The 21,393-nt window shown below is 37.7% G+C and overlaps 1 protein-coding gene across 1 annotated transcript in view; it reads left to right on the forward strand.

Moving 5' to 3' along the window:
* LOC131737713 (immunoglobulin superfamily member 11-like) overlaps nucleotides 1–19,397 on the forward strand; it is an 80,329-nt gene extending 60,932 nt beyond the window's left edge. Inside the window, exons 2-7 of the mRNA XM_059028419.1 lie at nucleotides 3,463–3,626; nucleotides 9,319–9,526; nucleotides 10,058–10,213; nucleotides 11,159–11,281; nucleotides 11,832–11,979; nucleotides 15,701–19,397. Coding sequence (XP_058884402.1) covers nucleotides 3,463–3,626; nucleotides 9,319–9,526; nucleotides 10,058–10,213; nucleotides 11,159–11,281; nucleotides 11,832–11,979; nucleotides 15,701–16,151 — 1,250 coding nt within the window. The 3' untranslated portion in view covers nucleotides 16,152–19,397. The remainder of the gene's footprint in view (nucleotides 1–3,462; nucleotides 3,627–9,318; nucleotides 9,527–10,057; nucleotides 10,214–11,158; nucleotides 11,282–11,831; nucleotides 11,980–15,700) is intronic.
* The last annotated feature ends 1,996 nt before the right edge of the window (nucleotides 19,398–21,393 follow it).

The following is a 21,393-nucleotide window of genomic DNA, read 5'->3' on the forward strand; positions in this document are numbered from 1 at the left end:
TGTGCCATAAACAGCATGGGGCTTATGTCAATAGCATGCTGGAGTTATGCTGCTTGAAGGACAGGCCTCTCATCAAACACTAACGGAAAGGAACCAAATTTAAGAACGCTCTGGAGGCTGCTTGACTGTACAGCAAGATACCAATTTATCCCTCAGTTCCTGGGTCATGCATTCATTATTTGCATGGAGTTTATTTATCCACCCAAACCAATGACTTGTTTCCAACTGACTAATGCCACAAGAGATTCCTGGACTGAAGTATATGTGACACACTGATATTAAAAAAAAAAAGTAGTTGGGGAGGATCTGTCACCACCATTTTCCTAAAAAAAAGTTTCCAATACTGACCCCACTCCCACCCCTCCAGGAGCTACCCTGGAAAGTTATTAAGACTTTGTTTGAGCCTTTATTAAGCCAGTAGCACATTTAATTCAGTACAATTGGTAACCATCAGCAAGCATACTGTAGTTAAGGAAGATCTCAAAACTTTAACCAGGTGAAAGTAAAATATTTGATATTACACACTTGGTACAAAAAAGGATTGTGATTACTGGTTAAGCAAGAAAACATTATTGAACCAATGACCCATCCAATTTATTGTGGGTCTCTGTATGTATCCATTATAAGAGCTCAGCGGGACAGGTTATTTAAAGTCACTTACCGAGGTGGGCCACACAACCCCAGCTGCATGTACAAAGTGTTTTACACAGAGAAAGAGATTTATCAGCCTGTCTTAATGGTCATGTGAGACTGTTCATCCCATTGCCTTGGTTTTCTAAGACAGCATCCTGACTGAGAATCCATAAAAATATCAAATTTTGTTCTCAATATCAAACATTTTGGATAGCTGGTTCATTAATTCACATAACTTTTTAGTTTGAAAATAAAATACTTTTAGTTATTGGTGCATGCAGTCATTAATACAGATATGTAGCAAATCATCAGAGTGTGTTTGGACTGAATTAACACATCATCAGTGTGTTTGCACCAATGTTAAACATGCCTTTGGCCAGTCAAGAAACATTTGATTGTATGATTATAAAGCATGGTGTTTCTTTGGGCAGCTTCTAAAATGGATTTGTATTGATATGAATGCAGACAAACAATATCTGTTATACATACTGTATCCTCACAATATTACAAAACCTAATGCAAAATGAATGCTTTTCTCCATTTCTCGACTGTTTAGCTGAAAATCTTAAAGAAAATTGTCTATAAATAGATCCTAAGACTTTTACTATTTAAGTTGCTCTTAGTGTTTTCAGCTGAACAGACCGGAGTGATTTTGTACTGTTAACCAAACTCACACATACAATAAGTGTAATAACCTTGGACTGTACGCACCCACTAAAACCTACTCACTTTAACAAAGTTACCAAAGAACTCAGGGCTACTCACAAAAACAGATAAGTATGCTTATCTCCGATTTCACAGGTGTTTTATAGAAGTCATAGTCTCAGTAAGTTTCCTTATGAGGGATTCATAAACAACAGGAACAAAAAGACTATTCCTGTAGTACAGGGGTCTCCACCCCTGGTCCTGAAGAGCCCCTATCCAGCAGGTTTTGTAGGTGTGTTTACATCATCAGTGGCTAAAGATCTGGAACACCTGTTAATCTTGACTAATTAAGCCAACACTTGGTTGAAATGAAAACCAGCAGCCACAGTAGCTGTCCAGGACCAGGGTTGGAGACCGCTGCTGTAGTACTTCAATTTTAAGGTTGATTTGTTGCTAATATTTGTTTTTCTCGAGCTGTGTAAACCAAATTATAAAACACCTGAAACACTCCTATCTGGACCATTGGGATACAAATACTAAAACACAAAACAAACTAGAGTGCTATCGGACCCTAAATAGAAATTACACCCTGGCAGAATACCTGGTAACTGTCAGAAACACAAAGCAGAGGCAGATCCTGACCAAATACCGGCTTAGTGACCACAACCTGGCCATTGAAAAAGGCCGACAGAGGCAAACCTGGCTGGCCAGGGAGAACAGGCACTGTGGTCACTGTGAGACAGGAGAGGTCGAGACAGAGATTCACTTCCTGACACAGTGTGAAAAATATAAAAACATAAGGGACATTTTCTTCCCCAAATTCTGTGATTTAGTCCCAGAATTCCCAAAAATGTGTGATACCCAGAAGCTGTCAATCCTGCTGGGGGAAGACAAACACACAGCCAGACTGGCTGGTCAATACGTGGAGACCTGTCATAGCCTGAGGGACAGACCGTGAACACGTCACACTAGAGAGGGAAAAGAGAGAGGGAGGGAGGGAGGGATTCTGTTTAATATAGAGAGAGGGAGGGAGGGAGGGAGGGGGTATTCTGTTTAATTGAGGGAGGGGGGATTCTGTTTAATAGAGGGAGGGAGGGGGATTCTGTTTAATAGTGGGAGGGAGGGGGGATTCTGTTTAATAGAGGGAGGGAGGGGGGATTCTGTTTACTGTATTAATAGAGGGAGGAGGGATACTGTTAGTATTAAAAAAAAGTCGGTTATGCCATGTATGTGCTTTGGCAACACAATTATTTTTATTGTCATGCCAATAAAGCCAATTTGAATTTGAATTTGAATTTGAGAGAAAGAGAGAGAGAGAGAGAGAGAGAGAGAGAGAGAGAGAGAGAGAGAGAGAGGATTCAATTAAATGTGCTGAGGACATTATTTTATACAAGTTGCTAATTAGTAAAATCTGGGGGAATGTCTATATTTCTATTTTTACGTGGTCATATGTCGGATGCACCAATTCTATATTTTCTGACGTAGTGGGGGTGTTAGTAAAAGCGGTGGGGGTGAGGGTATTTGATCATCTTTTAATCTTTATATGAATGATATTAATTGGAAACCAACCACACAAAAGTCTGAGCCCTATTACTAAAATTAGCTGGGTCTCAATTAGTGGTGAGCACTATGACACTAGTTTAAGAATAATTTCAGTGATCTCCATTCAAATTCTTGTACACACTTAGCCCCATCACAAACGTGTCACACATCTGCATATTTGGAATGCTTAGCGATGCAAAATTGTAATCACTCGTAATGAATTATAACATTCTGCAAATACTGGCAGTCCAGACCACAAGCACATTTGAGTTTACTAAAGGACTGCAGATTTGTAATGCCCTATATACTGTAGATGAAGCAACAAACAAAGACCCTCTGTATTGACTAGAAACATACTAGATCTGTTTTCTTAGAACAAAAGTCAAGTGATCAGCGTCATGTGAAGAGATGCAGACTTCAAAGGTGCGACAGCCTTACACTGCATTTCATCCTGATTTCAATAGCTGTGTCTACAGTATAGGCATACTGTATCAGCAAACTGCTGGATTGTTTTGTCATTCTTCACAAATACTTATTTTCTAGTTACACATCCTACTGTAATAATAGTAGGTTTTAGATTTACTAGATTACAGTAGAGTACCACGAGTCTTTAATACCATTGGTTGCCATTGTTTCCCACAGGCTACGTGAAATCATTAGAAGTGACAGTGAGTCAAAGCAGTGTGCAGGTGGCCAGAGGTCAGACTGCCACATTGCCGTGTACCTTCACCACTAGCGCAGCACTCAACAACCTGAACATCATCTGGATGGTGACACCTCTCTCCAATGCCAATCAACCAGAACAGGTACTGCTCACAGTTCTATTCTATGTGATCGTTTGATGTGAACTCTTTCCAATAAGCACTAATCATGGACTACCTAATGTTAAATTAACTAAGATAATCTAAGACGAGTGCTAATCGTCTGTGAAACTAGCTGTTTAAGCTGTTGTGCATTTGAAGATGAAAATAACCGGTGTAGAGCAAAATTAATGATAGGTAACATTACAAGTGTTTTATAATACAGGTTCATAACTTGGTATAGTTTGTGCTTCCACCTAGTTCAATTTTAGCATATTGCAGCCCAAAATCAACTAGATAGTTCTATAGTCCAACAACCTAAACATCCCAACACAAAATTGGAAACAACAAACTATTTCAAACTATGTTATATCTTTGCTTTTTTAACTAATACCGCCAACTCACCTGCCTCATACAGTGTTTACATGATCCACATAGTGCGTGAATCTTCTGCACTATGAACTTGTATTCTAAACAGTCATTTGAAATTTCAAGGCAGAAAGATCAGCTCTGTAACCAGTCCCCCTGGTTCACACTGCAGTGCATGCTGGGATCCTTCCACTGTCTCTCTCAGAATTCATACAGCCTACATCCTACAGGAAGAACACAGGTTGCTTTTTAAATGGTTTTGGGCAAAGTGGTAAAACTTTAAAACGATCCCAGTGTGATCCCAAGGCACTGAGATATAGTGACTACAGTGTAAATCCAGCCTGGTTTATAAAGCTGCAAGAGTAAGTGTCAGTCTAAGACTACATCATGTTTGTTTCCCTACACATCTATATGAAACATTTACATTGTGATTGCTGAATTGAGGACCTTAAAGAGTAATCAGCTTCAAATTTAATGTTCATAGTTTTTTTTTCTTTACTGTCACAACACGGATGTCTTTCTCTTGGTGTTTTTTATGATATGTTATGAAAAATGTGTGATCTTATTTTTTTTCCATTGTGACGTACTGCACCGCAAATCCATTCTATTGCTAAGCATGCTGCGTATTATTTAAAACAAACACTGTTTACGAAAATTGATATTCTCAAAATGCAAAATATTTTAAGATGAAATTAAACTTTATTCTACATTTTTACTTAATCGAGGCTATTTTAATAGAGGAATAAAAAAACTTTGCAAGACACCGGGTATGAAGAATGCACTTCTGTAAGCCATGGAAGGATATTGCTACACCTGCCCATGAATACTGTAATTCCTGTTGTTTCATGACATATCCTCTATCTACCCCCCATTTGGTATATGGATCTTACATTTTTGTGACCGGCATGTAACACTTCAGTTGACACTGAATTTCATTCGCCATGTTTCTGCCCAGTTTCAGCCACTTCACACAGACACACTCACATTAGTAATCTGTTCTTCTCTATCTCTTGAGCACAATGTTTCAGTTACTTTTCACTCAATTAGAAAGGACAGCGCTGTGCGTTGTTATCATTCTAGGAGTGTGATATTAGGTATTTCACCACTCATCGGGGATATGAACCCAGCAGGTTGCTTAATTATTGAATTTAAACACATTTTGCATGATCTGCAGAGAGAAGGAAACAAACACCCCATACTGTATAATATCCCGTTATCATCACACAATGTGCAGACCAGGCACGGTCTGTCTGGCTGGGGGATGATTGATAAATCGTAGTTGGTTTGAAACCAATGCCATGGGGAGAAGAGATTGCACCCTAATCCCCTACCTCTAGCTTGAGAGAGGATGGGATCTGCCAGCTATATAAGCTACGTATCGCTCGGTATGCAAATTATACTGAGTCCTGGCAAGACTTCCTGTACAGTACATAATGCAACAAAGACCCCTGGGTATTTCGTTCAGAAGTCCAAACGGTAACAGAATTTTCATCAGTGAATGTGTTTTTGAGGGTGGTACGGACGTTTTAGATACTCAAATCCAACATGAATGGAGTCAAAAAACATAATTTAGAAACACATGAGTCTTAGCCTGGGACTCCCCATGCAATGTTATTTTCATATAGTTAGCTGAGGCACTGGATTGGTTTGGCCTGTGTGTGGTCTACCACACTATTGTTAGAAATTAACATCATTTTAATCCTTCACAGTATGTTCAGTTAACAGCTTTCCTTGCAACCTGTTTTTCTTGCTGCTTTTTTTCTTTTTTTTTTTTTTTTAAACGCGCTTGTATATCTGAATCCGCTAAATAAATACATTCCAAAATAATGTTGTAGCCAAACTACATTTGTATTACCAGTACTTTCATTTGGCTAGTGAGCAGATAGCTGTGTCTGCCTTGTAGAGAGTCTCTGTAAGTCGCCATGGATAAATGCATCTGCTAAATAAACTAATAATAATAATAATAATAATAATAATAATAATAATGACTGCAATGTATTATTTACAGCCAGTATTACTGCATTATTAGAGTACTTTGATATTAGGTGAACAGACAGGGCTTGTGTATATAATTGTTACTGTCTAGTTAGTGGCTGAAAAGCATGTACCAGTAAATATAGTACAGTAATTTAGTCAACAGGTAGGCCTTGGATAAAAACCAATCTCCTTTTATCTTATCACTCAACAAAAATGTTCCATACTTGGTTACCAAACTAACCTAAATACAGTTATCTATCTTCAGAAATTCTATAATAAGAACATAAGAACAGTTACAAATGAGAGGAGTCAATTTGGCTCAGCTAATTGATCCCAGAACTTCTCCTATTTGCCACTGACAACAGCAGCAATGGGGCTTTGTAACCATTTAATTAAAAAGTGTGCTACTCTTGTTCCTAGTGAATGGTGTCCTTTATTAGCAGAGTATGGATAGCTCAGAACCCAAAGGATTGATATCATCACATCCATAACCAATACAATCATGCTTCTGCTGCCTGACGAACAAAAACAGCGAGTCCTGGACACAAAGAACTGAACAACGATGGAATTTCATTCATTCCCTGTTTAACTGCTTACTCATCCAACTCATCTTGAAGGTCATGCTCAGGGAGGAAGGAGCCTAACCATACCAGATACAGCAACACAATCAGCACAGCTCTGCTGAGAAAGACCACAGGGTATATTTACAACAGATGTAAACCAGCACTGAAGTAGATGATGCTATCAAGGGGGTTCATGAATCGCCCTTGGGGAGAACAGCAGTGGCAGAAATATAGAATGAAAGCGTGGCAGTATTTAGATCTGCCACTTTAAACGTAATTGAAACAGGCCACCATGAATCTTAGCATCACCTGTGCTATCAAGTAACCAGTTTCTTAAACCTCATTGATTCCTGATTTGGTTTAGGCATTTATTTTATTTAACTTATGAGACATATTTAAACTTTTCATTAAGAGGTCTCTGTGTGTACTGTAGTTACCCACAGATTGTGATAGCCATTCAGCCCTTGATCCACAACCCAGAAAAGAAAAACAGAAAAAAGAAAAAACACAATACCATGGTACCCAATGATGTGATAACCCATGCAATCAAACAAATACAGTGTGGAAGACAGGATGCATTCGTTTTTATTCACAGGAGCCCAACCAGAATGGGTAACCCCTGGAGCAATGCTGCTGTACAGCGGTGTGCAAATTTTTGAAAGGGAAACACAAACGGAAATCTCATTACATTATTCATGAGAATGTATTTCACCACCTGCTGGTACATCCACTCTGGATAGAATATTAAACCACCCCTGTCTTTGATATGTATTCTATTCCAGAACCCTTGGAATGTATAAAAACAATCACATATATTGAATTCCACTCCAGGCAGTATCAATTTGTATGTGCTACAGAATCTTCATAACCACCACAGTAAAATCCGGGTTCATTAGATTGTATTGCTTAATGCAAAATTATCCTGTTTCGTACTCAACTGGGATTGTGTTTAGGGTTGTTATATACTGTATAATCTATTCCAGTTGCTAGATATACTGTACAACAGAGTGTGAACTAAGTACACCAGTTGACAGTAGTAAAAAAGGAACCACCTTTAATATCGGAGTAGATATTTATGAAAAGAATAGAACATTTCAGAGTTACTGATATTGTCCAAGCCTTTATTATTATGTATTTCTTAGCAGACACCCTTACCCAGGGCGACTTACAATTGTTACAAGATACCACATTATTTTTACATACAATTACATTATTTCTTTACACATTACTTTTACATACAATTACCCATTATACAGTTGGGTTTTTACTGGAGCAATCTAGGTAAAGTACCTTGCTCAAGGGTACAGCAGCAGTGTCTCCCACCTGGGATTGACCCCACGACCCTCCGATGAAGAGTCCAGAGCCCTAACCACTACTCCACACTGCTGCCCTGCTTTACTCTCAGCTTTCTTTTCCATGTAAGGCAACTGTCCAGGGAAAAGGGAAGATGATAAGTCAATCCATTCGATTTTTTTTGTTGTGATTATGTAAAATTATAAAATACAACAGCATGGCCTTGATATACCTCAAAAATATGTATAAAACAATGCATAAACAAACCAAACCATTTTTGTACCTGTGGAAGATCAGATGTTTATCGATACTTTAATTAAAACAATCAAGCACAAAACCAAGAGTACATTTCTTTCTTTCCAATATACGTTCAAAAATAGACAATTAAGCATTCTGGAGAGTATGTCTGTATTAGTGGGTGTCTTGTGTCCCACTGATATTTTTGTGAAATCTCCACCTTTATTTTGTGGGCGTCCTTTGCCCTCTAGTGGAACATGATATGTAATACACCCCTCGTTGAATTAAGTCTCTGAGTGGAAATGCATGTACATGTTTTTGCTAATTCTCCCTATATTCTGTGTTTGCAAAGTAAACCCAAGAGCAACATGACCACATTTGCGGCCCCAGGGCCTGAAGGAGATAAGTCATGCAAGCACAGTATTCAGAATACTGGAACTCCCTTCCCAATGTGTACTTGAATACTACCTTGTTGGGCCATAGTGTGTAAGTTATTGTATGGTAAGGTAATTGGCTTTTTTAATTCGTTGAGTCATCTTAAAAACCCTATTGGCTTTTCTTTTGTTTGTTTAGTTGTTCCCTGGTGAATAAAGACATGTCGCCTTCTTTTTGTCTGAACTTTGACTTTACTCCCATCTACCGGTAATTGTTGTTGTTGTCATTTTTATTGAACGACAGATACATCTTTTTAAAAGGCCACAAGGTAGGGAAGGTATTAAATGCCTCAAAAGAAAAGGTCTATTCTTTAGATGTTTGATGTTATTAGTTTCTTTCTGTGTTCTTCCTCTAGGCAATCTCAGTAATGTGTTGGCTGTACGTCCTGTGGTTTAGTTATTGATTTTTTTTTTTTTTTGAGAGCATGTTCTTTTTCGGCTTTAGAAGTTTGACTTTAATAATACATTATGGCTTATACGTTGCTTTGTGGCTGCGTAAAAATCATGCTATATATTTCTTAATTAGGTCTTGTAATTTTAAAATGCCTTCTATATATCTGCTTTTCTGTAATGCAAATTAAAGTAGTTGTACTTTCTTAGGCACTACAGCTATTGGCATGAGTTTGGAGTAACGCTCATTTTAAAGTAATGAAAATGGGGCTGTTTTCTTTTTACCATCTGCAGTCAGCCAGGTTAGATTTACAGTACCATCCAGGAAAATCAAGCTCTCATATCATAACACCAAAAGCCCCTTCACAATCATAACATAAGTATTGGTAAATATTCTTCACTGTAATTTCTTATTTTCTGGTATTCATTTTGTAGGTGATCCTGTACCAGGGTGGACAAGTGTTTAACGCAGCTGTCCAGTTTAATGGGCGAGTCGGATTTGTTTTGATGATGCCCAGCACAAGTGCCTCAATCTTCATCAACAACACTCAGCTGTCGGACACTGGGACGTACCAGTGCCTGGTTAACAACATGCCGGACAGAGGGAGCAGGAATATTGGGGTTATCGGACTCACTGTACTTGGTAAATGGCAGCTCTTTGTGTTTCAGAGGAGATCTTTAGGTACACAAACTGTGACACAAGATAAAGGCTATTTCTGCTGCTGCTGTCAAACAGGCCCCTATGTGAGGTCTTGAATAACATAAAGCTTTTTAAATTATGATTTTTTTTAGTAGGCCCACACTGGTTACTCATTCACAGCCACAGTTGAGCCACTTTAACACTCATATTAGTTCAGAATCAGAAGTTAAGGGGAATTGAACGTCCGACCCTGCGGTGGGTAAGCAATCACATAGGAGTTATTTTATTTCAACATTAGTTTCATTCTTTTGAAGAGGAGATCATTTTGGTTACCTTTAAAACGTCCAGTACACTGCCTGTGATTGCTGTATTTGAAAAGCAGTTTCAAATGCATTTTGACTCAAAGACACAGGAAGAATGAGTTCCTTGCTAGTTTTAATTGTTTGTTTGTTTTATTATTATTATATTTATTTATTTATTTTTTGGGTGAAATCCTTAATCATGAATGCGTATGTTTGTGTTTCTTGTATGCAGTACCACCTTCCATCCCCTCCTGCAGGATTCAGGGGACTCTGGATATCGGCAGTGACGTCATGTTGGCGTGTAACTCTGACGAAGGCATCCCCACGCCCACCTACGCCTGGGAGAAGTTGGACTCTGTACCCAAACTGCCAGCGACGGCGATGCAAGGTATACAAATCCAGTCAGCAGGAGTGCCATTTTGCCCTACGTTTGCTGGTAAATGAAGTGTAGTTTTAGTCGAGTCAGTAGCTGTGGATGTTAAGACCCACCCACCCAAGTGTGTGTCCTGGGACACGTGCAGTTACTGCTTGTCTTTGTGAGTAAATTAGCAGTCTGGTGGGTTTTCCTCCCTTTGCTTTTCCATGTGCTTTATAATAAAAAGAAAGCTCAACACACAAAGTGGTTGTCTGCCTTCAAAAGCCTTACATGAGGCAACACTGATATCATTTGATCAGATAAAATGAATTATCATTTATGGTGGCAATTATTAAATTTAGTTATGCATGTATAAGGCCCTTTATTTTTATTTTATATCAAATGCGTCAATGTATATTGAAAAAATAATGTGTGTCCCAGTTTTCCAGGTAAATATCAGGTGTAATACTCCAGGGAAGGCTGGAAACGCAGCTCATCTGCTTCTTGCATGCAGGAGTGAATGCAAAGTGTGTAAAGCTGGTGAAGAATACCTGTGTAAATAGCCCCAGATTACACTAAAACAAATTTAAAATCATGGATTTTGCTTGGTCAATCAGTATTTTTTCATGCTTCGGTGGGACAAATTGTGGGTGTCAAACCCAGGAGTTTTTTGGTAAAAAGCGGTTTCAAAGAGGAAGAGCGCGAGGAGTGGCGTTTATGAATGCTCCACATCCAGCAGTGTACTGAAGAACAGGACTACTGGGTCTAGAACTGGACCATATTGTCTAGAAAGCAAACATATAAGAAACTGGTCAAAATGAGAAAACTTAAATACTAGATCATTTTACAAAATCCATCAAAATCCAATTGCAAACAAACACAAAAGGAAAAAGCACACAGAAACTTTAATTTGCCATGGCCTAGTGTGGTCTTCTTCTTCCAAAGGGTTTGATCTGAAAATCCTGATTCTGTTTCCAGATCAGATGCAGGGGACGGTGATGCTGCGCAATATCAGCACTGCCTCCTCCGGCCTGTACCAGTGCACGGCTTCCAATGCCATTGGGAAGAGTACCTGCCTCCTGAACATGCAGGTCATTGCGCGTGAGTACTGCTGGACAGTAGGAAACTGCAAGACACAGGATGGAGGTTTTTAGTCCAAGGCAGTTTAAGGGGGGGGTTAAAGTAGCAGTCTTCAAGCAGTGTTTGACGCAGAGCCAAGACTGGAAGGTAACCAGGAGGTGTCAGATCCTCTCTCACCCACTTATTATATGTTGTCAGCTACAGTAGCAGCATGATAGATGCCATCAGTTTGTAATAAAATAAGATTAATATAAAGCTAGTCACCACCTCTATATTATGTTAAGGATGCTAATGAACTGTAGATCTTTATAAATTGAACTGAATCTGGAAACTAGGCCAGTTAGCAATCCTTGCATTAATTTACTTAATAAATTGCAGTGCGCTTTTTATATAAGAGGCTGCCTGTCCTTTAGTAACTTACTACATTTAAAAAAAACGGAATGTGCCGTCGTGATTCTTTGGTTGATTCATTTAAACGTTATTTGTTTTTTTTATAAACAATATGCTTAACAAAGATATGAAAAAAGAGTTTCTAACAACAATGTTATGTCCCTTTCTTTTCTTCCCGCAGCCCAGCCTCAGAGCGTGGGGATAATCGCCGGTACGATCGCCACAGGAGTCCTCGCGGTCATCATCTGTCTCCTCCTGGTTGTTGTTGTTTTCTTCTACTGGAAAAACAGAAACAAATATGAGGAAGACGAAATCCCCAATGAGATCAGGTTGGTTTATCAGTTTGTGTTTGAGAAGTCTCGTCATATTGTGAAACTTAAAGGTTCTCACAGAGTGCGGCCTCTTTAAAAAACACACTGCCTCTGTTTGGCCTGTGTTGATCTCTTTGAGAAGTTTAAATGTTGTATGATGCTGCAGCCAGATAGGTTTAATGGGTTTATAGTAAAGATGCACGGGGTAATGCAATGCCTCGTCTCAACAGTCAGGATTGGACAGCGCTTTGAAACTGACAACACATGGTGTGGTAAACTCTCCAGTTGCTACATATTTCTGAGTGTTTATTTCTTTGATTATATTAATAATTTGATGATATGTGTTTGTAAAAAGCTTTAACAAATATTCAAATAGAACAATGTCCACAGGATGAACACAAATGTCTTTTTGTGTGGTAGTCAGGGGCTGTATTCACAAAGCTGACTTAAGTCTAAGACTGGTCATAAGTCGTCAATTTGGACTTATTCACCAACCAGTCTTAACGGAATTTTGGTCTTAAGTAAGGTCTTAACTTTAAGACTACCCTGAAGGAGGCTTAAGTCCAGATCTGCCATTTTTTTTTTCCTGCCATGGTTCGACTGGTGATAGTATATGATTTATACGATGATCATCCAGATGAGAATTGCCCTACACGTGTTTTTGTAGACAGGGGAACCCCGTTGTAAGTTTTATGCGATACTGAATTGAGAAGCCGATACTGTTTTAAAAGACGGTCAATTGAAACCCAAACAAATATTTTACATACCGATCTACCTCCATCAACTAACCGAAACAATGCAATTCCAGCTTTGTTACAGGTGATTTTTTTATTTATTATTACAATATTGAATATGTTATTGGAAGTCCCAGTGAAGAAGCAAAATTATCAAAATGATCAATCTGTCCCTCAGGCGACGGCTTTCTCTTGAGTGGAAGACAGTGAAGATGTTGTGCGAGGACAGAAATGCTGGTCTAAGTTAAGACCCCCCAGAAAATTGTTTTTGTGAAATGGACTTAAGACAGTCAGCAAAAGCGACTTAAGCCCATTTTTTGGTCTTAGATTTACGTCAGCTTTGTGAATACGGCTCCAGAAGATTAACACAGCTACTGTATATCTTAGTTGCACATTCAATCGTTTTTCCAAATAAAGGAGATCATAAAAAAAAAATAACAATAACAACAAGGGCCTGAAATGTAACTGTAACAGGACGGAGGCTGGGCACAACCGGCTACCCTGCGCACTGAAAGCGAGCGTCTTAACCACAATGCAAAAGAACCAGGCTCCTTTGCATCCATGGTTTTCAGAGCTTTTAACCTCATCTCATCTTGCCGACAGGGGGGACTGGACAGAATCCGTAACGGCAGGGTATGACACAACACTGCCTGTTACATAACTACCAACAGCTGTCATGACATTATTTAAGCACTAAGAGATTATTATTATTTTTATTATTATTATTATTATTATTATTATTATTATTATTATTATTATTATTATTATTATTTAGATTTATTTTCTGTGGGCTAAAACTGGATTTTTTAAAAAGTATACCATGATAAGAATTCCTACAGAACGGTCCCCCTTTGGTACATAATCCTGTCTAACACAGGTTCAGTTTGTGACCTGATACACTATCTCAGGATGCTGTGTTCAGACTGTTCTGCCTGAAATCTATCCCCCTTCCGTTTCTTTTCATCATTTCAGCATAAGAACTGGCATTAAAATTGAGATTAAAACCATTTTCAGCCACTTTAATTTATGTAACCTTGGCCTGGACTCAAACCCAAGAGATGCCTTTTTTGTAAGGTCAGTCTGGGCCTGTGTCACACAAAGAACTTGAGTGCTCTAGACGACAGTTAGACCACAGCTCCGTGAGAAGTACCCATTAAGAAATAGAACGGGTGATGTTCTGTACTATACTCAACACAATAACACAAGTACTGAACACCACAATACAAGACATGTTTAAATACAGGTAGAATTTATCTCTGAGGATGGTTAAATGTAATTATTTATAGGCCAATAGGCTACTGCGACTACTTATTCCATTTAACTTATTTTTTTTAACTATGTACTATTAATATATAGTTTTTTTTACCCCTTCACTAAGCAATGCCACCATCAATATCCATAGCCTCACTGTAATATGAACTTCATGTTGAAACGAAATGTGTCCGGTAAAATATTTATGATTCTTAACTCCTAGTTAATTCAATTTTCAAAGAAAGAGAAGCACTTTTCTCTTTAATGGGATTTCTATAAACTTCCATCAATGGGATACGATGCTACGATCTTTGAAACCACAAGCAAAGCTTTTATCAATTGACCTACATGGAGAGTTTGCTTATTGTTGAGATTTCAGTAGTTAATATCAGCGACAGTCTGGAGGTGTGGATATCTCCTTGTCATTTTTATTTTTAAATAAATCTATGAACAGATTACATTTTTTTCAGATTACTCAGGAAAGTCTGTTGCGAAATACCTTGGAAGCATTTAGGCTGTGCCCTTTCCCTGGTTGGCATTTTTTATTGGCCCTTGGGTTACTTGTTCTGAAGTTGTGCGATAAGCAGTTCTTAACACAGGATTTGAAACGGGATTACAGGAGATAAGGAGGCGTACCTCTGTCTCTTAAAGATGATGATTCTTCAGTTTGTCCCTGGAATTTGACTCATTTTGACTCATACCAAATTGGCACTGGCCTACCACCACTAGACATTCCTCACTTTGAACATGCAGCTCCAAAATGTAGAGAAAGTATAGTACAATGACGACTTGATGACGTCAACAACAGAAACAAATACATTCCACTCTGCCTGCCAAAAGTTGTTGTAAACACAGCCACAGACCCACCTGGTGAACTATTCCACACATTAATTATTCTCTCTTCTCTTTTGTTCCCACCCCTACAACAATTTTTTTTTTTAGATATCATTAAATATACCTATCCAAAATACAGTAACAGGTACCTGAATCTTTCTCAGGCAATTTTAAACATAAATGAATATGTTTGTTAAATAAATAGGAAAAAGCAGCCATGATGTTGGCATTTAATGAGTGTTAATGTGCTGCCTGGGCTGATTGCTGATTCTTTAAAGCAACTTTATGAAAGTTCAATTTGTGAAGTACTGTCCTGTGGTAGGAAAACATTATTTGCCTCTAAAAACAACATTGGCTGACTGCAAGTCATTTTCGCTAAGCTATTTCTACACAAAAGGTGCCAAGTGCCCCTCAGCCAAATGAAACACATTGGAATGACAAGGACTGGAAGGTAATGTTTTGCTTGCAATTGTTTTAACAAAATGTACAGTCCGTTTCCATCAAATCATCTTACAAAACCGTCATTGATGAAATTAAGTTAAACACGCCTGTCCTAACCCATTATTACATTTCCTGAGGAAAATGTATAATATCCCTAAAACATCTAACAAGAAATATGAATAAATGCATTCATATAACAAAAAAAAGAGCCTACTATAATGAGAGACTTCAAATTGTTAACCCGAGAATTGCTCTGGGCCAATTCAGTTGGCCCATTTTTGCTTGAGAAATGCAGGGACCTTTTTTTTAATTGCCTCGCAGACAGTCAAATAATTCATTTCAGTCTCAGTGGGAGCTATACAACATGTATATCGTACAATACAAGCATAAATTATAGAACAGTGCTTCAGTTAGCCTGTATAAAGGCCAGCAATTTAGCCAGCAGTGCTATTATGTTTTCCTTTATTTCTTCCTTCCAGGGAAGATGACCTGCCCCCGAAGAGGTCTCCTTCTGTCAAAGCATTCCATGCCGATGCCTCCTCTTCAGAAAACGACACCTTGACGTCCACAAACACATACAACAGTCGCTACTGGCACAATCCCAAACCCAGCTACGACACCAACTCCTACACACGCTATAACGGAGACACACATAAGACCTTCTCCAGCCACACGGGGGCCTCACCTGCCCGGCCCGCCTACGCCAATGGCAGCCATACAGTTCCGTCACCCAAGACTCTCGTGGTCACCACAAACTCCGCCCCCTCTCCACAGGCCGCCGTCCGGGGGAACGGCTCAATAACCTTGAAGCCCCAGCCACAACACAAGCAGCACACGCATTCTTATGCTGTCAGCCAGGCCACGCTAGAGAGAATGGGTGCTGTGCCCGTCATGGTACCAGCGCAGAGCAGAGCAGGATCTTTAGTATAAACTTTAAGAAATTGCAAATGGATTTTATCATAGAGTTCATCTAATGCCAACTTTCCAAATGTACTACTGTGACTACAGCATGTGGCTTTTTTTTTTTTTTTTAAATACTATGAAAACGTATGTAAGACACGGGGGGGGGGGGGGAAGGTGCATTAATTACACTGTTACTGCACATGCAGTTACTGTATGCAATTAGAGACAATGGTTTTGCTTGTTCTATTACATTACATAGAGTTTTGTAGTTAAGACTTAGTAACAGTGTGAATTATGGCACTAAAACAGTGTTACACTATTTTGAAGCAGCCTTTTAAACAAGTTACAGACGTTTTAAAATAACAACAAAAATATTTACAAGATGAAAATAAAAAGTTACAGTAGCTATGGACTAACACCAGAAAGTGGTACTCTGTTTGCAGTGTAAATAAAAGCATACTTTGCATGTTGTAATGTCAAAAAAGCAATTGCAGCAAACATGAATAAAGGTTGGAGGTTAACCATACATAAATGTAATGGTTACCATTGGTTAGTGGTACTGAAAAGTGCCATACATTTCAATGAATCCCTCAGTATTTCAGTGAGTTGTATAACAATGGAAATCGTTGCTACAGTTCAGGTTTTTCAAGCAGAAGGGGTTCATGAAAATTGTTTATGTCACCACTGGATGAATGTTTTCTTATTTTACTAGTTTATGTTTGTAAATGTAACATTTAAATATATTGCAGAGCTTTAGCAATGGAAAAAAAACAACTGAAGTTTATCAGTATTAAATACAAATTAAAAAGTTAACTTTTCAAATCAATGCAAAAACATCAATCCTTATTACGAATATATTAAGGTCTCAGAAAAATATGAGACTAATTTCCAGTTTTGATTACAATTTCTTTGTAAAGTGGGGCTAGTCCTTGTGTCTTAATTCTAAAAGGATTTTTATTTCTAAGGGAGAAACATTTGGAAGTTTCTCTGAAGACATGGTGTTCTTATATTTTAGTAAATAGGTAACTTGAAAGTTAACCAAAAGTTGCTAGTGCCAGTTACTGTGCTGCCACAGAACTGAAAGAGATGAAAAGGGTCTCTGAATTTATTTCTTTGTTTAAAAATGGAGTCCGCGCCATTATTTTTGTATATCCTCTGTTTGAAGTTTTTTTTTTTTTACTTTTGAATGTCTTAAGAGGAGAAGACAGAACTATGGCAGTAACATGTGTTCTGAGATTTAATAATACAACATTGAGAACAACTATATATTTTTTGTTTCATAAAATGCATAAGATATAGGGTATAATTTGGTAATGTTTTTTTCAAAGTGTTAATTACAAAACTCTGCCAAAAATTGCCTGTGTTTTCACTTTAATTTGTTTAACCTCATTGAGTTGGCCTGGGTTAAATTTGGACAAACTCTTGCTGTCACTGACAACCACAAGCCAAGCAAAGCAAGCAGCTCCATTTTATATACTGACACAGTCAATGCTGAAATTCACCAAAACAGTAGTTTATTATTCTTTATATCGTCTGTAATAAAGAAAGAACAGGTCTGGTGTGTTGCTTATTATTTCATTATATACAATTGGAGGACATGTGATTGCTAGAATGCTCATTTTGATGCTTATCAGTTAGGATTGAGAGCTTGTAAGGACTCCGCTAATTTTAAGATTTATTTTAACTAAAATATCCCCCATAAAAGCTAATAAAAAAGATGACTCATGCAGTTCAGTTTTTTTCTACTAATGCAAATTCAGTGCTTCTAAAAGTTTTCATTGGTCTTGTCTTAAACTAATTTATAATGAACAGCCCTACATGTCACAATGCTCAATTTATGTAGTACAACTTTGTCATGATAATTGATTAATTGTACTCGCTAAAAAAAATAGGTTAAACCTTTTATGTTGTATAATATATATATATCTTTTTAAGGCAGCTATCAAGAATGTGTAAAATCTGATGAGTGTGACCTTTACTAACTAAAATAGAATATCACAGCTAAGGCCAGTGCTTTCTTAAAATTAATCTGCCTTTCGTTTTTTTTTTTTTTTGTCATCCAAAATCTTGTATTTCCATAACACTGTCATGTAGTCACATAAACTGTTATGCACATATACAATCAAGGAAATAGGATTGCCGTTTAGCGCTTACAAGCCATGGGATTGATAACGACTAAAAAAAACACAAATACCACATTTGCTGATCGTCATGTTTTGAAAACATGATTCTAAAGTGAATGGCAGTCACACTGATTCAGTGCGCATTGATCGCATATTATTTTGCTAGTGTGGATAGGGTATTATTTATCCTTGAATGGAGGCTGATTCACTGCCCCAGCCTTAGCATGAAACTATGTATGTGTTAATTTCTTTTAATGCTTAAAGTTTTTTTTTAATGGAACTGTATATTCCTGCTGATGAATCCTGCCTATGACTGGCCATTTAGCTGACGGATATGATTGAAATGTTAAGTTTTGATAAGAGTCCATATTTACAGCTTAATTTAAGCATTTGTATCTTTTGCTTGAAAGAGACAGGCAGGTAACGGCCAGTACTTTCTTTAAAAGCTCTTTCCTTTTACCTAGGACTTCTGTGTCTTCAAACTCAGTTCAGACGGGTTTAACTGGATTGAAGTGGCATCACTGGGTTAGCAACAATGCCCATTACTGTAGTGGGCATCGCCTGCAGGATAATTTACCACAGTCGAAGGCACTTTACAAAATAATAAGAGAGTCTGCAATTTCACTTTTCAACACAAAAATAAACTGAAAGGGCTCAATTTGAATCGGATAAATGTGTCAGTATTTCAGTTCAATATAGTCCACGATCAGTTATCTACATTATTTAATGTGGTTTTTTTTTTTAGTTTGTTTTTTGTTTTTGGATCACATTAAAGTGCTTGAAACCGAGACTCTGCTAAAGTCTGCTAATCTAGATGCAGTTTGTATTTCCATTCATGAAAAACGTTACAAACCCCTTGCCATGTCTTTTGCAAAACCACAGATCCCCAAAGGTCTTTCTTAAATCGTCATGCCAACAGATTACAGGCATTCTAGAATAAGAAACACAAGGATATGCTGCAGTGTTAGACAAGATCAATTAGCTTTACTTTATTTTGCATTACCTTTCTGTTTTAAGATATAGATAAACTTTTCTTGCCAATACTGTCAACTTTGTAAATATGTAAAATAGTTATTGTACTTACTGTTGAATTTATGTACAATATTGAGATTAACATTTAAAGTTGGATTGAATAAATATTGATAATAAATCTAGCTGGTACTGTATTTTTTAAATTAAAATTTAATTAATTAATTAATTAATTAATTAATTAATTAATTAATTAATTAATTTTATTAATATTTTTGCACAATACATTTGTGCCAGATTCTTTAAGCTTTATTTCCTTAAAATAACTTTTATACCCATGTTTTTACAGCATTTCCAACAAAAAAATGAAGCCCTACTTTAAAAGGTTTAACTAATACAATAACACTATAAAAGCATCATGTTGCTTTTTTTGTTTGTTTGTTAAAAAAACAATAAGACGCTAACATGAAATCCCTGCTTTGGTTTTGTTGAGACTGCAGTCTTAAAAATTGTCACTGGGTGGCAGTATAGTCACATGACTCACCATCAATGCACTGACGAAACAAGAAATGGACCAACTTTAATAAGGCCTTAATCAAGTGAAGAGTGGCAACACTAACTTAATAATGGTTTTGGTTTTGTTTTAGTAACTCTTAGGTTTAGGGATCCTCTGGAACTGTTATATTTATATGTATCAGGTAATGATATTATACCAATCTTATGTTATACGTGAAGCAAATAATAATCTATAACTGACCTCTAAATGCTAATATAACTAATAGCATGTTTACAGTGTGTTTAGCTGCCAGCTGTGAAAGACACCATTTTAACAAAATGTTCCATATTGTCTATACAGAAGGCTGGCTGAGTACTACTGTGTCATTATTTGGGCAATCACAAAAAAAATTTGAACATTTATTGGGATCACTGTGCTAGAAGAAGGTCTTTATAAATCATGATGCCACCTGAGCCAATGAGAGTGTTTCATTTCATTTACAAGCAAATCTTCAATTCTTATGTCAGTCAGACTACCAGCTAGCTGAGAGAGGAGAGCAGGGAGCCCTCAGAAAGCTGCAGTGCAATCAACTATCTGCAGTGACGTCCCCATCAAACAGAAGGAGAAGCACCCAGACCCACCCCGACACAAAGCTTGTATACTGTATTACACTGCCATTGACAGCAGACCCTCTGTGATGGGGGGTGTGAGTTATCCGCTGACAGACCGGAGAGACACACAGGAGGTGACGTTGACAATGCCACTCAGGTGGTTTACTCAAACAAATGAAAAACAATGTGACACTGGCAGCAATGGTGGCACACGGGGGACATACAACTGAACAAAAAAAGGCAAAACAAAAACACTAAAAACTACAAAGAAATGTTGCTGTGAATATGCGGTTTTGGCTTATTTAGGTCCGCTAGTGAATTTAATAATCAGCTCTGATCCCGGTCAAAGGAGTTCATTTCTTCTTCACAAAGCTCTGATCCCCCACCCACCCACCTGCTCACATGTGTCCCAGCTGAGCCTCCCAGAAATTTGGTAGCCTTACAAAAACCACATGTTTTGAGCAATTATATTTCTTAACAATATTGCTAACATGTCTGTGCATTCAAATATTAAACTCGGTTCCAAATTACAACAACATTAATATACACTGTGACACAGTAGAACCAGAAGCAGAATCACCTGGCTCTAATATAATGAGACACACCTGTCTGTAATTAGGCAGGCAGATATAAGCAGGTCTAAAATGTTTGTAGGTTGTCTGTCGGGCTCTGTGTGAAGCCTGTGTGTATACTGTGTGTGCTCAGACCGGGAAAATGAGAGAAATAAAGCTCAGGACAACAATTTAAGAAATAAATCATATTTCACCAAAGAAAACTCAATAGTGTGAGCATTCACCTGCAGACGATCAGCAGTTCAGTTACTTCGTTCTGTGTGCAGCAATCTTGGAATACTTCCAATGTGCTTCTGAAGCAGAAACCGCTACCCAAATTTAAAGGTGTAGACAGTGATGCCATCTGTTTATATGTGTCTGGTAAACATATTTCTGTTTTCCCACAAATTATATTCATATATTCAAATGTTCTGGGGTCCCACGTGTTATGGTAAAGTATATTAAAATAAACATGGTGAACCATAACTATGGTAAATGTACATGTATATTAAAAACATG

Source organism: Acipenser ruthenus, chromosome 8, assembly GCF_902713425.1.
Source record: "Acipenser ruthenus chromosome 8, fAciRut3.2 maternal haplotype, whole genome shotgun sequence".
Taxonomy (NCBI): Eukaryota; Metazoa; Chordata; class Actinopteri; order Acipenseriformes; family Acipenseridae; genus Acipenser; species Acipenser ruthenus.